This window comes from Chelonoidis abingdonii, chromosome 3 (assembly GCF_003597395.2).
Source record: "Chelonoidis abingdonii isolate Lonesome George chromosome 3, CheloAbing_2.0, whole genome shotgun sequence".
NCBI classification, from domain to species: Eukaryota; Metazoa; Chordata; order Testudines; family Testudinidae; genus Chelonoidis; species Chelonoidis abingdonii.
The window spans coordinates 58,253,965-58,274,177 of record NC_133771.1 but is presented as its reverse complement, the minus strand read 5'-3'; the positions used below and the strand labels follow the sequence as shown (position 1 = coordinate 58,274,177).

At 40.7% G+C, this 20,213-nt stretch overlaps 1 protein-coding gene across 1 annotated transcript in view; it reads right to left on the bottom strand.

The window, feature by feature from the left end:
• SMAP1 (small ArfGAP 1) overlaps positions 1–13,451 on the bottom strand; it is a 239,813-nt gene extending 226,362 nt beyond the window's left edge. The window contains 1 exon segment of the mRNA XM_032804568.2: positions 12,963–13,451. Coding sequence (XP_032660459.1) covers positions 12,963–13,080 — 118 coding nt within the window. The 5' untranslated portion in view covers positions 13,081–13,451.
• Positions 13,452–20,213: the final 6,762 nt, after the last annotated feature.

The window sequence follows — 20,213 nt, the reverse complement described above, 5'->3', positions numbered from 1 at the left end:
GGTCCGGTAAATTTGTTGCATGCAAATTACAAGTGAACTTTGGAGCAGTGGTTCTCAACCAGAGGTATATGTACCCCTGGAGGTACGCGGAGGTCTTCCAGCAGGTACATCAACTCATCTAGATATTTGCCTCATTTTATAACAGGCTACATAAAAAGCACTAACAAAGTCAGCACAAACTAAAATTTCATACAACTTGTTTTATGATGCTCTAGATACTATACACTGAAATGTAAGTACAATATTTATACTCCAATTTTACAATTACAAGGTAAAAATGAGATAGTAAGCAATTTTTCAGTAATAGTGTGCTGACACAAAATCAAACATAAAAATACATGCAAGCAACTAGTTTTTAAGTGAGGTGAAACTTGGGGCTATGCAAGACAAACCAGCCTCCTGAAAGGGGTACAGTAGTCTGGAAAGGTTGAGAACCACTGCTTTAGAATAATCTTTTCCAGCACCTGTACAATGGTTGCTAACTGGCTCCTGAAAAGTGATGACAGGATTAAGAATATTTTCTGCCCAAAGCATTGATGGGGGAGGGGAGTCTTTCCTTTTGCACACCCAGGTACACGTACACACTATCCCACTCACAATTTATGCTTCATTCAAGAATCTTCTGTTACTTAAGATTATTCTTTAAAACAATTTTTATGAACAATCTTTCTAAATATCTTCAGAAAAAATACAGGAAGCTACAGAAAATAATAATTTTATAGGCTGTGTATTTGGTTAAGCGTTAAGGGGACAAAAAGATATGAGTTTGCCAAACAGCACCCAATCCTATAAACACCCATCAAATACCCTTTCTACTGAGGACACAGAAGAATGCAGTCAAGTAAATTCGCTTGTTTAACACCGCAAGATTTTGTATTGGTATAAACCGTTTTGGTTAATCAAATAGTTGTACCAGTATAACCCTTACTAGTACAATTGAATGCAGTTACACTAGCTATTCTCCAGTGTTCATTCCCTATACAGGAATAGGCTACATGGTATAAGCACTTCTATACCAGTATAGCTGCATGGGGACGTATAACACTTGTGTTTAGAAGAAGCTTAAGAAAAAAGTATCTCTTTCAAGCTAAAAAACACAGCTCAGCAGCCATGAACTCCTAATGCCTTTGTAAAAGCAGAAACACTTACTTTCCATATTTAACAGATGACATGCTGACTCACAGTATTTATCTGTGAACGTAAGCTTTGAAGAATGCCTCTTTCTGGAAACCAACTTTGCCTCCTCCTAAGGGGATAGTGGATAGTTCTTAATGATAGAACAGTGGTTCTCAACCAGGGTACACAGAAGTCTTTCAGGGGGTAGGTACATCAACTCACCTAGATATTTGCCTAGTTTTACAACCGGCTACATAAAAACCACAAGCAAAGTCAGTACAAACTAAAACTTCATATAGCAACTTGTTTATACTGTTCTATATACTCTACTGAAATACAAGTACAATATTTATATTTCAGTTGATTTGTTTTATTACATGGTAAAAAATGAGAAAGTAAACAATTTTTCAGTAATAGTGGGCTTACACTTCTGTATTTTTATGTCTGATTTTGTAAGCAAGTAGTTTAAGTAAGGTGAAACTTGGGGTATGCAAGATAAATCAGATTCCTGAAAGGGGAACAGTAGCCTGGAAAGGTTGAGAGCCACTGAACTAGAAGAAGTAAGCAACCCCAGGAAGAAAGATGAGTGCCAAAAGATGACTAGTATGGAAGCCCCTAAACAAATACTTGGAACATGTGTACCAAACAGTAAAGTTCAGTTTGATGTTGTGGAACACTCTCTCAAAGGAACTAAAACACCACACACCTTATCCACCTTCTGCTTCAACTGCAAGGCACACTTCTTAGATTTTGCTTTTGCTAATATCAACACTTAGCTCTGAACAATTATACTAATTTATACAAAAGTAGATACTAAAAATAGTCAATTTCATCTTGGAGCAAGGAAGAGAAAAATCACATGCAACAGAGGTGGACTTCAACAGGACTTCATAAATACCACCAACCAAAACCAATGATTTTTCAGCTCAGCCTGTGACTGAGCATCACTTTGGACCATCTGTATCTCTGTCCTCTGGAACTACTGAGAAGAGCTATAGCTTATGCTGAGAATTTGTGCTCATTTGAATACTCCAAGTTTTTGGTTTTGCTTCTAAGATAACTGTCAATACTACCTGAGCTTAAGAGAAAAACAAAAGTTTCTGGTGCGATAGTTCATAAATCCTCACTGCAGGCATAAGCAGTCCAGACATACTCACAGCCTTTGAATAGTATTAACAAATATTTTAAGTGATTTCATTAAATTCCTCTTCATCTGTTGGAGTATTCCCTCTGCAGAAGGGGCCAGGCCCTGGTTACAGGAAGGTGGTTAATGGTCAGTTGCTTGAGCAGTAAAGTTGGAGCTATACTTAAAAGCTTTAACTATGCTAGCTTCTTCCAAAGAGGTCTTCAAAATTAATACTTCCAATTCTGCTCTACCAATGGTGTCAGTTTTACTGTAGACAAACTAGTCACTAACATCCTAAGCATCATATAACCTAGATCTGAGCAAGTGAAGATCCCACCATGGGAAGACCACAGGTCACTTGTTTACACTAGCATTTCCACAGTTGCTACCAGCAGTGGAATGGACTGGTGGTAACTGATGGAAATTTTAGGAGAAAGCCTACAGCCAACACCTCAGACTCACTGGTTCCTTTTGGATATGGATCTTTCTGATTATCTAGTCTGACCTATTACAGGCAACAGGGCTTTCCTGAATTAGTTCCTGTATAAATTAAAGCATCTCTCTTAGAAAAACATCCAGTCTTGACTTAAAAATTGCCAGAGATGGAGAATCCACCACAACCCTTGGGGAAATTGCCTCAATGGTTAATTATCTTAACAGTTAAAAATTCCAGACTGCATTTTTCTAACTTCAGCTACCAGCTATTGGAGTGTGTTTGCTGTACTCAGGAGCCCACTGTCAAATATTTGTTCCAAGTACTTATAGATTGATCAAGTCACCTCATGATCTTCATTTTGTTAATCTAAACAGATTGAGTTCCTTGAGTATCACTATAAAGCACATTCTCTGAACCTTTAATCATTCTCATGGATGAGTAAATAGGAGCCTATATAAGAAAAAGCCCAAAATATCAGGACTGCCCCAAATATCAGGACTATCCCTATAAAATTGGAACATCTGGTCACCCTAATTTAAGCTAGGATTTTGGTCTGGAGCTTGAAACACAACAGTGCCATCTCAAAAAATGCTAGTTAACCAAGAGTCAGCATAAGCTAAACTAAGAACAATTTAAAACAAGCCATTAGATACATCTTCCTTACTGATTTAGAAATAATACAGACTACAGTTTTTTTCATCATTTAATGTTATTTGTATAGTGGCAAAAGCGGTCCGTGAGCTTCAAGAGACACAAAAAAACAAGATTCCCTACCCCCAAAGACATTTGCTGGTATACAGATGCAGCTATATCAGCTTTGCCACTGCTGCAATAAACACACACAAATAAGGGTCCTCTCTGGCACAGAGTTTAGCTTCACCTGAAAACTGGGTGTGAGCTGTAAGGGAGACAAGAATAAAGCACTTGCAGGGATATTCTGCCCTTCCACCCCCATGACACTTTTCTCCAAAGACTGGAGTAAAAGCAAACTCCAATACCTAGCGAGTCCTATTGGATCAGAATCAAATCATTAGTTTTGAAAGAGAAAGATACTATTTCACATTCTAGAGGAGTTCAGTTATATGAATTTAAGAAGCCAAGGAAAGAAAAAGCAATGATGTCCATCATAAACGAAGATTAGAGCTGTGCTGCCGCTTTGAGGTAGTGAACATCTAAAGTTAAATTGAGCAAGCAGAGTCGCAGTTGCAGTTAAAGCTGCCAATCAAAGAACTTGCCTAAGAAACCTAACTATAATATGTTCAACCACCACTAATATTTTCCTGTTTTATTCTGTATATCGGATTAGAGAGACGACTGGTTGTGGCTCCACAGTTGAGGCTAAATTACGAAATGAATTTAAAGGAGCACACGTCTGGTTTGTATCTAAAACTAGATGGGGTCTTCCACTCGATTTTTTTATGCTGCTGAATTTTTTTCTAGTGTACTTTGAGTTCTCTTCATAAATTTTTAAATATGAATTTTTTTGAAGCTGGACTCAAGCTGAAATTTCTTCTTGGTAGTCCAGCCACTCATTGTTAACCAATATCTTAAAAACAAACCAATTGTACAATTCAGCATCCTGAGCAGATCTAATGCAAAACATAGGGGTACGTTGGCCCTACTGACTCAGACCAATGGACCATATAGCACAGAGATCCTGTCTTCCAACAACAGCGGACAGTTCCAGTCATTTCAGAGGGAATTAAGAAAACAGGGCAATTAATCCATCTCCTGTAGCCCAATCCCAGTTTTTGGAGATCAGAGGTTTAGGGATGCCTGGAGTATCCCTAACCATCTTGACCAATAGCCATTGATAGACCTATCCTCCATGAATTTATCGTATTCTTTTTTAAACTCAATTATATTTTTGGCCTTCAAAACATCTCCTGGCAATGAGTTCCAGAGGTTCCCTGTGTGTTCTGTAAAGTAATACTTCCTTTTGTTTTAAGCCTGCTGCCTATTAATTTCATTGGGTGACCTCTGGTTCTTGTGTTATAAGACAAAAGGAGCACACAACACTTCTGTATTCACTTTTGCCACCTCTAACATATCCTCCTCCCTTGGTCATCTGTTTTCCAAGATGAACAGACCTACCCTTTTTAATCTCTCCTCTCTATGGAAGCTATCCCCCTAATCATTTTTGTTGCTCTTCTCTGTACTTATTCCAATTCTAATATCTGTCTTGAGATGAGCCAACCAGAACCATATGCAATATTGAAGGTATGGGTGTACCATGAATTTATATAGTGACACAGTGATATTTTCTGTTCTGTTATCTATCCCTTTCCCAGTGGTTCCTAACTTTGTTAGTGTGTTTGACTGCCACAGCTCACGGGGCATATGTATTCACAAAACTATCTATGACTCCAAAATCTTATGCGAGTAGTATCAGCTAATTTAGAGCTGTAGGTATAGTTGGGATTATGTTTGCCAATGTGCTTTGCGCCTACCAGCACTGAAATTCATCAGCCATTTGTTGCCTAGTCACCAGGTGTAGTGAGATTCCTTTGTAATTCTTCAGTTAGCTTTGGACTTAAGTATCCGAGTCATTTAGTATCATCCACAAACTCTGCCACCTCACTGGTTTACCCTGTTTTTCCAGATTTATGAATATGATGAACACTACACATCCCAGTATGGATCCTTGGAGTATTCTACTATTTACATTCTGAATACTGACCTTATGCCAACCCTTTATTCCCTATTGTTTAACCATTTACTGATCCATGAAAAGGACCTTCTCTCTTATTCCATGACTGCTTAAGTTCTTATGGAGGTCTGCCCTGCTACCATTCTGTAAACAGAGAACTTCATTTACTAGGGCTGTCAAGTAAACCCCATTCCTGCAGACTAAATTCATACTTGAGGGAAAAAAAGTATTGATATGCAAATTTTCACCAAGAGTTGCCAATGTATAAACTTTATGAGCAGTGCACACAAGTATCATGGTACAAACACACAATTTGTCAGAAGCTACATTTTTCAGTTAGATTTCACCCTACTATGAAAAGGTCTTCTGTGCAGCTGAACATGAAAGAAAGGTTATGTATGATCAAATCTTCAGTCAGCAGCTGCACTTCCTAATGTCCACCCCATCTAGTGTACAAAATTTAGTTGTGAATCAATCAGGACTGCAACACACAATGTACATGACACAACAACAGCAAAGAAGTGAAAAGCAAGGTGGCTCAAGAGTATACAGTTTTTTTTCCTCCATCCTCAGGCACATCTTATTGCTACCACAGTCAATGCCTAAAGAACCTTAACTTTGTCCTTCTGCAGAGAATTCCACCTTCCATCACATTCTTTACCAAAATACCTTCTTTCAACCCACGCACTACACCAAATATCCAAAAAAACTTCAAATGTTGTGGGGTAGAGTTTCGTACAGGGTCATGGGAAAAAAGGTGAGCTGAGATGAGCAGAGCCAAACTCTCCCCCTGCACTAAGATGCTGGGCGAGTGGCTGCCACTCCTCCCCACATTGCAACTGAAACTTCTGAATCTGAGAATTCCCCTTGCTTAGAAAACATGTAATTTTATTTGCTAAACAAAGAAAGGGAATTCCCAGATTCAGAAGTTCCAGTTTCTTTTTCAGGTAGGCAAAGTATTAACATACAGCTTTAAGTTCAGGCTTCTTAAATTTTTATTTCCTTTAATTAAAATTAAACAGACCATATCACTGCAAAATTAGCATAAAAATGCTAAATATTTTCCAGTAGTTTTCATTAATATATTCTAGGAATGGTTTTGATTTTCCCAGTTTAAGACAATATTTACCAGCACCTTATCCTAAACTAGTTTTTCCAAGGAACTGCCAAGCCACAAGACAGAGTTATGGTTGTCTAGGAGCCGTCCATGTGCATTTCCACACCTTAACTTATTTGGATTTCTTTAAAGTGTAACCTTCCCACTGAATTTCCTGACTTGTCATGTTTGTTTTTGAGATAGCTACCACATCTCTAATGTTTTTACTTTTGTGTTAAGGACATGTACTCAATTTTAACTCATTTAACATAATTTTGAATCCAGAACTATGAGTGAACACACACACATGCATACTGTGCAGCTTAGGGGAAGCTGCACTGAACTGCAAGCCCAGAAAGCACAAGCCTTCAAGTCCCAGCTCTTATGACTGCTGTTAATCTTCCTCTGCACTTCGGGAGTCTTATTAACAAAGGCTTAATACCCTTACCTTTGGGGAACTACTTATCATTCCCCTTATGTACAGATAACGGATAATCTGCAAAAGGTCACTTCAGGATGAGCTCAGAATAAGCCCCCAGTATCTAGACTTACCCAAGTCTCATCTATTTGAATACACACACTGCCTTTCAGAAGGAAGGAATATACCAAATTACATACTTGGTAGTGCACCACCTATCCATTTGACCAAACTCTGCTCCAAGAACCAGGAATAAAATCCAGAAATCAAAATACCCAACTTTCCAGTGCAGTCTCACAATTGGTTGTGTAATTCACTGGCCAACTGTGCAATATGTCCCCCTGTACAGGCCAGTCCCCATACAGAATAAAAGCTTGCTTTTACCACCAGTTCCATTTCAGAGGTAGAAGTAAGAAGTTTTGCAGATGTCAATGTCCCGATTCTTCCACCCGATTTCAGGAGTGAGCAGAGATACAACATCTTGAGTTGTTGGGAGGATCCTCAAATAAATGTATTTGATTAAATCTTATATTGCAAAATATTGTATTCAGAAGTGAATTTAGATGTTGTACTGTTTGTTTTAATTTTGTATTTTTAGTACATTCATTTTGACTAGTGGGAGCTGTCCTTTCAGAGGCACTGAAAGCATGTTTCAAGGAAAAGACCACCATTGTTTGGAAGATTTTGCCCACAACAGCATTGTGTAGAAGATCATTGCTGTAGAATCTCAAAAAAGGTAAGAACTTGATTACTGTAGATACTCATTCAATAGCCCATTCATTTATAAGCTGACCCCCCAAGATGGTTAAGTAAAAAAAGCAAAAAACTGTATGACCTTTTCATAAGCTGACCCTATATTTTAGGGGTTGGCAAACTTTGGCTCCTGGCCCATCAGGTAAGCCACTAGCAGGCCTGGATGTTTTGTTTACCTGGAGCATTCACAGGCACGGAACCCCTCAGTTCCCAGCTTGCCATTCCCAGCCAATGGAGCTGCAGGAAGTGGCTGCTATTATGAACACTATAAATAACAGTAAAGAACGACAAGAATCATTTCAAAAAACTCAGGTACATTTCATGTCTGCTGATTCACAGGAAAGCATGAAAAGCTTTTCAGATCTAAGAGTCTCATGGCCCTCCTAAAAGTAGTTTTTGATCAGTTTAGAAAACATGGTCATGATAAAACCATCACAATGGCATGTCCCATGTGCTGGGGCTTAAAAAAAAATATATATATCACAAAAATGGTAAGAGATATCCTACAGAACACTGTATAATTCCTACTATTCAGCCACAGAAGATTAGTTCTAAACAATCACATCAGGCACATGGAAAGAAGACTAGGTCATGGTTAATGCAAGGGATCATAGAGCATTCTGGTGCCATACATTAGCAAAGATTTGGAAGCCAACTTAGAGTGTGAAGAGTTTTAGATTCATCCTACACTGCAAGAGACTTCTGCTTAAGTAAAATAGCCTCTGATCACAGAAGTGATATCATGCTGTCTTTAGATATGCTTTTAGACTTGTGGATAGGAGAAACCGGTAGTGGGGAACTTGTCACTGCTAAAAGAATGGAAAATAAGTATCAAGTTGAATTTACATCTGGATATACATCTCAACTACAAGAGAAACCACTATGGACTGAGTTCTTGCCAGAGAATTTATCCAGAATATAAAGAAGGGGAACATGGTACCAGACATCATGACCTACTTGAAAGTTAAGAAGTACCTGCAGTCTAAGTACCTACATGAGAAGATTTCTGATATTAGGGGACTCTAATCCAGTAAACAAAAATAACAAGGTGTAAAAATAAAGATAGATGCAAACTGGAAAAAAATACATTGCAAACTGTAACAGTTAATGTAATTAGCCACTGGAACAACTTACTAAGGGAAATGCTAGATTTCTCTCTCTCTTTATATTAAAGACTCTAAGAGACAGACGTTGTACACCAATGATAACTAGGATCCCTGCTGATAATTGTTCCATGATTAAAAAACCTAAATTCTCTGATAAAAATATAAAAATCTGCATTTTTCTGCAATTGAAATGAAATGCTGAACTTTAATTTCCCTAGCCACAATATAAATAGGTATCACTTGAACACGTTTTACTGATATACAGTAGAACCCCATTTATCCGAGCCTCCATTATCCAGCTCTCCATATTAACACAAACCACCAGCCGCCCAGGGCTGAAGCCACCGTACGCCCATCTTGAAATAAAAGATGGGAAGCTCTTTGCGAATTCTCCTGATTATCCAATCTAGCCCTGGCCCCAATTAGATCAGATAAACAGGGTTCCACTGGGATGGGGTCATTGGAGCTAGTGGAAAGATTAGAGGAAGCGAGTACATTAGAAAGTTCTGCATCTGTGACAGGGAGAAGAAAGTTGTAGGAGGGAAGGGAAGAGAGAAGGCCAAGCCAAGGGAGATCACCATCTTGCATTTTGACAATTTTCTCTTGGAAGAAATCTGCAAGCTTTGTGAAGAGAGAGAGAACATCAGGTGAGCCCAAGGTGGTGATTCGGTATCAGGATTGCCAGTACGAGATTCATTTAACTTGAGATCCAGAGCTGTTTAGCTAGGAAAATGACAAAATTGAAACAGGAGAGAATAAATTTGTGATGGAGAAGATCAGCCTGGTCATGGGATTTCTGTGAGAGACACTGTGCACTGCAAGAGCAGGAGAGAAGGAAACATATTAAGGGTGCATCAGGGCTGCAGGTTGGCAGCATGGACCTTACAATGGAAGGTAGGCACCAAAAAGAGTCGGGGGGGGGAGGGGGAGGAAGAGAGAGCAAAGCATACACAGAATCACCAGCCCTATTAATGGAAGAGAAGAGAGCGCCAAAAGCAGATGGACTGAGACTAAGTGCGAAGGCATGGTGGTGGTATGATAGGTAACTGAAAGAAACAAGATGATTATCAAAGAAGAGGAACTCAGCAGAGATTAGAGAGAGCAGTGCTTGATGAAGAACAAAAGTATAAGATTTCAAGTAATCAAGTTCTGGAACTCTAAGAAATCTGCATTATGGTGGTAATGAGACAAATTAATTTACACAGAGTTTAGAAAATGTAAGAATCATTTAGGTGCTAAGCATTAAAATCCACAGGTGTGAAGGAGACAGTGACAAGCACAACATGGAGATTGGTTGTAGCCCCAAGGTGCAGTCTGGGATCTGTTTGAACCTCTGTGCCCACTAACAACTCAGCTGGGTTGATCTCTCTCACCCTACTCTGATGATGAGACCTAGCCAGCCTCTCCAGGCCTGTTATCATGCAATCCAACAGCAGATGGTGCCACACACCCAACCAAGTCACCTGAGTGCTTTACCTAAGCCACTTATGGACCAACAATAAAAGTACCAGCCAATTTCCCAGTTCCACAGCCTTACACTGCTACAGGAGTATAAACCCAGAATTATACCATCTTTCACTGCGCAGGGGTCTGCTCATTAAATAGTCGGCTTTCCCCCTCAATGCAAGGGAAATATGCACTAGACTTTGTTAACAGAGTGAAGATTCCCTAACACTTCACTCAATAACACTGGTTAACACAAGACAGGTTTATTAACTACAGAAAAGGAGATTTTAATTGATAGCAAACAGATCAAAGTAGATTACCTAGCAAACAAACAAAATTGCAATCTAAGTCTCATACAAACTAGACAGGATTTGAAACAGCACTCTCTCATTCTGACTGATACAAGCAGGTTTTAGCCTCTTTATACAGGTCTTCTTTCCTGCAGGGAACCTTCTTCCCTAGATTAGTCTTTGTTTCTCCAGTGTTTCCAGGTATTGTCTTGTAGAGGAGCAAGTCCTAGTCATGAGGTCACTTCCCCCTTATAGAGTTTTTCCATATGGCAGGAACCACTTTGTTCCCAGCCAAGTTCCCAGCCCAGTTTGTAGAAAAGTACAGGTATCAAAACGGCATTCAGTATCATGTGATCTGGTCACACGCCCTTGCATGCCTTGCTGAGTCATAGCAACTATTATCCATAGGCTGTCTGAGGAGTACCCAAGGAAGGACAAGCTCTTCTTTGGTCCATTAGCACAGTCTAGCTAGCTTCTTCACTCTTGTACCTGAAAGGCTATTTGCGAGTCTCTTTACATCATCTTTCTGTAACATGTACCTAGCAAAACTTCATAACTTCACATACAAAGACAGTACGTACAATTCAATGAGATATTAATGTTTAGTTGATCAAGACTTTTAGAATGATACCTTGCAAGGCATACATTCTACTAAACATATAATTACATCACCATGGTAAAAATGGCGTGCAGAAAGTCACAAACGCACCACAGCTCTTCTGAAAAAAATGTAAGAAATAAATAGCTACCCAGGTGGCTCTGATGATCAAAGGCCTGAGGCCAGAAAAAAATGTATTGGAAATGGGGGGGGGTGTGAAGGGGAGAAGACGATAGCCAGAAAATGGTCACAGTTTGCTGAAAATTACTGACAGAACACTAGCAAGTACATAAGAAGGAACAACCATGCATTGGAAAGGAAAACTAGATGACTTAGGTCTTTTCCATCACTCGTTCTATGTTTCCATAGAAGCTATTTCCTGTTAAGACCGTGACTTCTTTGTGCTACATGCTGTGCAGTTTAATGTGATACTTGTCTACAAAAGCCTAAATAATGCAGAGTTTGGTGCATGCTAAGTATTTCTCCCTTCTCCCCAACCCATGGCTAATCCACAAAAGATAACTATGACAGAGCTCTTGGCTATCGAAATTAGTCTTTAGCTCAAACTGTAAAGTCTCATGGTTCATCTTTGGAGGTGCCCAGTGGGTCCCTGTCCTGAACAACATAGTTATGGCTGTCACAATGGAGCAGTTGATTATTCAGCTAATACAAGAGGATTATCACACTTGTTCAAACAAGGTAATCACCAAAAGTGTATTGTATGCATTACTATTGTATGCCTTTTATTATATTACCTACTATATAAATATTTTTACATTTTTAAAAACATGATGCAAGATTAAAAATAAATTTATGCAGTCTGTCACTTTTGGACAAAATAATTTCCCTGTTTTAAGTCTGACCATGGTCTAATAATCCTTACATTTTACTCATCACATCATTCAAACTAATACTGCAAAATATGTTATTGAAGATGAGTCTTATGCACAATAGACCTTAAATATTCAATATTTAATAGCTTAATTGCCTAAATGCTGTACTTTTTTTTAAATATATCACCTTACTCTAGTGTTGCAACATTCATCTCAAGTAATACAGTGTCTGTACCAAACGTTAAAGAGGTAGCTTCCTGACGCTGTCCATTGACCAACTACCAGGTCACTCAAGCAGGATTCACTTCTGTCCATTAAAAAGCAAGGGCAACAGTGAAACTTCAAAAAAGGTGTAGGTCAGAGACTACATAAAAACCCAAGGGACATTTTCCTTATTTTGGAATAATCAAAATACATCCCAGGTGAAAACAAAATTATTTTAAAATTAAATGAAAGGATGATCGATTTTTCCGCATCAACCTCCCAACTGTTTTTTACTGTAACTGTTCAAATTCCAGCCCTTTTCCTCACTGCAGCTTATTTGCAAGAAGCAATTTGGGCCCACTATACTCACAGGCCCATATCCCACAAGAACATCAAATCAGTCATTAGCACGGGCAGATACTGGCCGGCTCTCCCGAGAACCAGGAACCCCGGGAGTGTTTGCAGAGTTCACAGGATAGCGGCACACAGCACTGGCCACCACCTAGTACCAGCCTCACCCTACAGCCGGCACTTCGGCCAGCCGGGCCACTCGGCCCTCCCAGAGCAAAGCCCGCTCGCCAGCCCCGACTCCTCCTTCGGGCCCTGGGAAGGGCCAATAACAAGACCTGCCCCATACACGCTTCCCAAGAAGTCAGCTGCCCTAGTGAGTGCTCAGTTCTGCCGGCCGAGCAGGGAGCTTTCCGGCCGCTGTCTTCTGCCCGGGGCCCCCGGCCCGATCTCCCTCCCCGCAGGGAGCCACCCGGACCCCTTGCTCCACCGACCGCCTTCCCCGCCCGCGCAGGGGGCCCGGGACCACATCACCCCGGAGACCGCGACCCCGCCCGGGCACTGCCAGCACCCCCGGCCCCTCCCCGGCCGGCCGGCCGTACCCTTGGCCTCGCAGTCGGCGCAGTACTTGTTGTCCTCCTCCCGCAGCAGCTTGGCCAGGATGGCCTGGTGCTGCTCGTTCTGCTTCTGCGCCTTCTCCCGGCACGAGCGGGTCGACATGGCGGCGGCTCCCTACGCGCTGGCACAGCTGGGACCAGCTCCGCTCCGACCCTCACGCAACCGGGCACCGGCAGCCGGCTGCAGACACACTTCCTTAACCGGAACTACTTGCACCTATATCCGCCTTCAATCCCTCCTTTCCAAGTAACGCGTCCAGCATAGCATAGAAAATAGTCCCCAGCCTGGAACACTACAGTCCAAGGGCCTCTTCACCACGAGATTGCCTGTTGGGATTCCCGAGACGATTGAAACATCTATGATTTCACTGAGATACAAAAGATCCTCCAGTGTGTTTAAATTAGGGGTGGGGTATAAACCGTCCACGTATCCATCCGCCACCAGGTGAACGCCTAAACGAGATCCGAGCGCACCTCAGTGACGGCTGGGGCGGGGCCTGGTATGAGCCTCTTCCGCTGACTGAGCCTGGCGCCTGCCACCTGCAGTGACAACCGCAGCGGCGAGGCGCGGGGTAGTGGAGCTGGGGAAGGGCGGAGAGCCTCGTGCTCTTTCCACACGTCTTGTTAACGCAAAGGGAAGACTTGCTGTGACCTTAAAAATGCACTAAAGCACATCAGTAGAATTTTTTGACTGGCTTTGGGAAAGCCCCTTATCTTCTGTATGTACATCAGTTTTCCTTTCTTTAAAATGGACATAACTGCAGTGCTCTCAGCTATACAGACCTTGTGTTTAAAAAGCATTATATAAGCACAAAATATTATTTAAATTGTACACATCAGGAAGGTGAGACAAAACAGTTAAGCATATTGTCTTGAAGGCACTGGATTAGCCATTGGTTTAACAATTAAGAATCTTGGTTTAATTCCAGATTTTAATGCCTACTGATCCAACTTTGGGCAATTCACTTAGGGCCTGCTTGAATTTCAGAGGTGTCAAGTTCCCCATTCAGACTGAACTCAAGGAAAACTCTTATGTGCTCTGAAACTCTGAAAATGAAGGTCTTATTTCTAAGAGCCTGTCTCCCCATCAGTAAAACAGTATTGATTTATCTACCCACCTCGCAGTGGGACTGAGAGGAAAATTTAGTTAATATTTGAATAGCACTTTGAAAATAGCATGCTATATATATATACACTATTAGGTTCTCCCTGCAGCTTAAAGAAGGATATGGAAGCACAAACATCACCCCCTGTATCCTAACTCTGATGTCCTTTTTTCAGAGCCTAGAGAAGGTCAGGGTATTATCAGAATAAACTATGCTTTGTAAAATGACTGTGGTTTTGTGACGCAACCAATAGCTATGAAATCATTTAGCCAGAGGTACAAATCCACAGAGAGATGGCTTAGGCCCTTTATCTTGAAGACAGAGAAAATGACTTCTAGGTAGCTCACTGCATACATTTTTCAGCCAATATCTTAAAAACTGAAGCTCTGGCTCCTCTGCGTATAGATGTTAAAGAGATCAAGGTGCCTTTGGTAAGTGCAAAAGGTTGCTGCAGTCATGCAAAATCTCTTCTCCCCAACTGTCAATGGCTGCTATCCTTCACACCACAACCCATTACAGTGGTACTAAATGTAGTTCAGTGGTGCTAAATCTAGACAATTTGTGAAGTATTTTGTGATCTTAGTTGTTGTCTAAATAATACAATAGCATAGTTACCTCACTGGGAAATACTCTCAGATTCTCGTGAGTGTTCTGCTAAATCAGAACAGTATGAGCATAAATTTGACTTAATAAGGATGCATTTATCAAGTACACAGTTCTTAAGTAGTGTATACTGAAGTATTAAATAGGTGTGACAGTGTAATCTCTGGTGTAATACTAAAACTGATAAATAAACACCGGGTGCTCACTCAAAGGAAGGAGGGTTCAGGAAGCAAGTTACTTCTAGGTCATGGAATTACAGCTACACTGGCAGTTTCTATTATTTTCCTTGTTTGTTAAAAAACACACAAAACCCCAAGGAAATTTCATACAATACTGTAAAGGCAATATATTTTTAAAAAATCAAGCACTCACAAATAAGAAAGTGCAGAGTTCAACTTTTAAAAGCTCAACCTTATCTCTGCTTTCTTGTGCTTATACCTTATAATAACTATACATCTTTATAATTTTACCTATTATGCATCAATTAAAACAATATAGTTTTTTTATATAATTCAAACAACCAGGAATTCAGAGGTGAGCAGAGACACTACCAAGTGATGAACACTGCTTGGAAAAACGTGAAAAACTCTATTTACATAGAGGTGATAAAATTATGCTTCATCTTCCCCAAAGGTTTCACTAATTTTTTTCACACAGTGAAGTCATAATTATAAAGTAGAACACAAAATAAAGATCTATGATTTATAAATATTGTATCATTGCAACCAATTGGTAGCTCAACCCAGGACACACATGAGCTGTGATGTTCCTCCCCTCTTAATCATCACCATTAACAGTTCATTGTTGATTGTATCATCACAAGTAAATTATCCCTCTTCTTCTCCCCCTGTTCCTCCTCCTCTTTTCCATAAAGAGGAGACTGAGCATCTGGTATTAAAATAAATTAGTCAATAAATTCCAAGGTGTGACTGCATCATCTGCACATCATCATTATGGGAAATCCCAAGGGATATAGCCTTCTTGCAGAACGAGTCCCATCAGAACAATCTCTGGTTCTTAAGTGGTCTGGTTGGATATTCAGTTTATTGTCCATCACTGGCAATCTTATTGCACTACCAAAGCTTTTGTCAATCACCTGATCTCTTGCTAAGTAGCAGCATTCATTGGCATATGTGCTACATAATTTGTTGGTCTTCCATCCTAATAATATGTCTATACCAAGAAATCTGCCAAAACCAAACCAGTGTTGATGGAGGCAGTTGCTGGGTTCAGCTATGAATATCTTTCATTGCCCATCTCATCCTGCCACTTAATATGGAACAATTGACAAAGACAAAGAGAATCAAAACCATCAATCCATTGCTCTTCAGTCTGTCATACAACAGATTGTGACTGCATTAATCCATTAAAACAATGTCAGAAACACAAATGACCTGACTTTCATAGTGGCGTGCACGCACAGCTCCACTGAAATCAGAGAGTCGTGGTGGCTTTGCACCTTTGAAAATCAGGCTAAGAATCTGAAAATGCTAGAACTGGATCTCCATTCATCTTTTAAAGAGATTAATCATCTAGTGACATCCCTGCATGTGATGACACATCTCAGGCACCCAGGCAAACAGGCTTGTTTTACAGAAAGTAATTATTACTCTCTCAATTGCAATGCTAAATACAAATGTACAGTACAAAATACAAAACTGATAGGTTATAAATAAAATAGGTGTGGGTTGCTAGACATATTCAAAGAGCTCTGCTGTACAAACTCAATGGACTGTGAATAAAAGACTTTCATACAATGCATGTCAAACTACTGAAAATATTGGACTACTGTATTCTCTACAGTAATTGTGTAATACATGAGGAAATGGAAGATATCTCTTTGCTCTGACAGGTCTGTGGAAGGCCACTCTGAAGCAAAATATTTTGCACTCAAAATGTATTTTCAGTTATTTAAAACATGTATGTTTCAGCCTGCACTACTTTTAATTTCAGCTTATTCTAATTTGGGGGTTTTTAAAGAGATGTTAAAAGGAATATATATCTTACAGAGAATATTAGAGGAAACTATGAGTCACACAGTTGGCTCCCTCAGTCTCTGAGAATAATAAAGCCAGCCTTAGGTATCAGCTGTCTTTGATAACTTGCCAAGGACAAGTGCAACAATCAGTTGTGAAATCAATTGCTGCATAAACTAAAAGAATTTGGAAGAAATATATATAGAAAAAATAAAGTGAACTGTGAAATACAGGAAGAAACAACTGAGCTCCATTGTGAAGATTAGTGTTTTATGTATTGCTCTGAAAAAAAATGGTCTCTGGAACCTTTAAATATTGACTAGGATAAAGTGAACAGGTAGAAGATGGATGACTGAAATTAGGGAAGTTTTGTTCTTCCCTTCAGATGGTATGGGTTTTACTTTCAGCTGTCTAATGACTGGAGTTTGTGATCCATGAATTGCATAGTTCTTGTCGAGCCCCAGTGAAGTCATACACTTAGAGAAGGTTTTGTCTAAATGACTAAGGCTCAGAGCCTCAAAGATATTTAGGCACCTAATTCCCATTGATTTCAGCGGGAGGTAGACACATAAATAACTTTGAAGACCTGGCCCTAAGCAAGTGCTAGGAAGAATCGGCCCCCCACACATACACTTATATGTAGCTATTGAAGACAGTGATGGTCTTCCATAATTAGTACTCAAAGAATATGTTATTTTATTTGTCTGGTATTATTTTATGTATAACATCTGGTATAAATTAATCCATGCTTTACATTTTCAAGTCAAAGTGCTGGTTTTAAAGAAAAGGGACTATTTCTACCAGTTTGAAAATCTTTATTGCTCCTACCAGTATTACCCATTCTATTTAGAGGAAATCTTACTCAAATCAAATCAAGCCAGTAGAAACACTTTAAATGTGACTGTGACAAACTGGGAAATAACTGAATTATTTTTCATTAATGTGGTGCATGCCTCTGTGTTTTTGATTTTGATGGGTCGCTAGTTATTGAGTTAGATCAAAAGGGGTTGCTAAAGGAACCAAGCAGGAAAGCTGACATAATGACACACACACGAGTCCTTGAGGAAATAATGGAAAAGCTGTTTATTGGGGAATACCTGCTACCTGGCTCCAGCCATGCTAAGAATGGATTACTCTTCCCAAGGCTAAGCCTAGGATTAAAAGGAGGATATTAAACAGTAAAGGTCCTTGGACCCATGGACAGCAAGTATAATAGGCCAGGGGAGGCTAAGCCTTCCCAAACCCAGGCAGTGGCCCCACCCATGCTCCACCCTAAGGCCTTACCCTCACTCTGCCTCTCCCCCAAAGCCAGTGGGGGCTCGGCTCAAGTTGGCTGGTGGCCTAGGGCAGCACAGGCCATCAGCAACCAATGGTAGCCTAGAGCCTGGTGGGGGGCGGGGCTTGGGCTATGGTGAGGGTCTCAAGGATACTCTGACTCCTGTTGGTGACAGGGGGCATGGTAGGGGCGGGCTGTCGTAGTATACTTTCCTCAATTTGAACCTTACAGTCCAAAAATGAGCTACTAGCATGAAATCCTCTAAGCTTAATTACCAGCTTAGATCTGATACGCTGCCACCAATCAGAACTCTGAGTGTCTGATAAACTCTGGTCTCCCCAAAACCTTCCCTGGGGACCCCCAAGACCCAGATTCCTTGAGTCTCACAACAAAGGGGAATAAACCATTTCCCTTCCCCCTCCTTTCTTCCTCCCAGATCTTTCCCGCCCTGGGTACACTAGGAGAGACAGATTCAAACTCCGAGAATCTAAACAAAGGGATTCCTCCTTCCCCTTCCCTTCTTCCCCTCACCCAGAGGCAATACAGATTCAAGCTCCGTGAATCTAACACAAAGAGGAAATTTATCCTTCCCTTCTCCCCACCAATTCCCTGGTGAGTACAGACTCAATTCCCTTGAGCCTCAACTAGGGAAAAAATCGAACAGGTCTTAAAGAGCAAAACTTTTGATAAAAAGAAAGAAAAAAAGTAAAAGTTATCTCTGTAGTCTAGATGGTAAATATTACAGGGTCTTTCAGCTTATAGACACTGGAAAAAAAGCTTCCTCCAACAGAAATACAATTTAAAATACTTTTAGCCAAATACACATAAAAACTCTACCAGCCAGATACACAGCTGCAAATACAGAAAAACAATTAAAAAAACTAAACTGTCTTTCTACCTTTGTACTTACAAAGTTGGAACAGAAGATTAAAGAGCCTGTAGGTATGTGTGGTCACTCTTAGAGCCTAGAGAGAACAACAGACAAAGAACACACACCCAAGCTTCCCTCCACCCAGATTTGAAAGTATCTTGTCCTCTAATTGGTCCTCTTGTCAGTTGTTGCAGGTCACTGTTTGTTAACCCTTTACAGGGGAAAGAGACATTAACCCTTAGCTATCTGTTTATGACACGGGCCCTCAGGTGGGAGGAGGCGGGGCAGAGGAGTAACCTCCCCGAATGGGGGGTTCACCCACCGTCCATGTTTGGGCCTCAGAATGAGTGAGGGTTGAGTGAATGGCCAGAGGCTACCCACGGAGTGTCAGCAAGAGCTGACAGACTGTCAAGGAAACAGAGAGCAAGAGACAGAGAGACAGTCAGAGACAGAAACTGCAGCAGTCAGTCAGCTTCTCACAATTCAGAGGTGTAGACAACCAAGCTGTCCGAAATGTATAAAAGATTGCTAGGAAAGATTAAGGATTAGATAATTGGAAATATGCACATAGTCCTTTTTTGATTTAAATTTTTGCTATGCATGCTTTGTACCTTTGGGTCAGTGACTACATAATTTATTTTGAATAAGCTATTTTTTAATTCATTTTAACCATCTTGCTGCTCACAGGACCCTGGAGTGAAGGGCTTAGAGGTGGTCACAGGTCTTTGGTGTAAAAGATTCAGTCTAAGAGCAGATGCACTTGAGAGGGACTAAAAGGGTTTAAGACACAGTTTACTCGAGAACTGTGACTGTGACTATTTTATAATTGTCTTGAAGGTGAACACAATATACATAAGAGATGGGAAAAGTTCTTGGTTTTGGTTTTGACCTTTCTTTGATGCTACGATGAAACTCGTTAGGGTCAAGAATGATCCCATTGTTAGACTAGGCAGAGGAAGTTGACCATTTTGATGATGGTGGATTTTTTGGCAGCTTTTGATATAAATTACTATTGCTGTAGGGCAGTGGTGGCAAACTGTAGCCTGTGGGCCACACGTGGCTTGTCACGGTAATCCTCTGGCAGGCTGTGAGACAGTTTGTTTACATTGACCGTCCGCAGACACAGCCACCCGCAGCGCCCAGTGCCCACAGTTCGCTGTTTCTGGCCAATGGGAGCTGCAGGAAGCAGCAGCCAGCACATCCTTGTGGCCCATGCCACTTCCCCTATTTCCCATTGGCCGGGAATGGTGAACCACGGCCACTGGAGCTGCAGGTGGCTGTGCCTGCAGATGGTCAATGTAAACAAACTGTCTCGTGGCCTGCCAGCGGATTACCCTGATAGGCCATGTGTGGCCTGCAAGTTGCAGTTTGTCCACCACTGCTGTAGTTTAATAGAGATTCCTG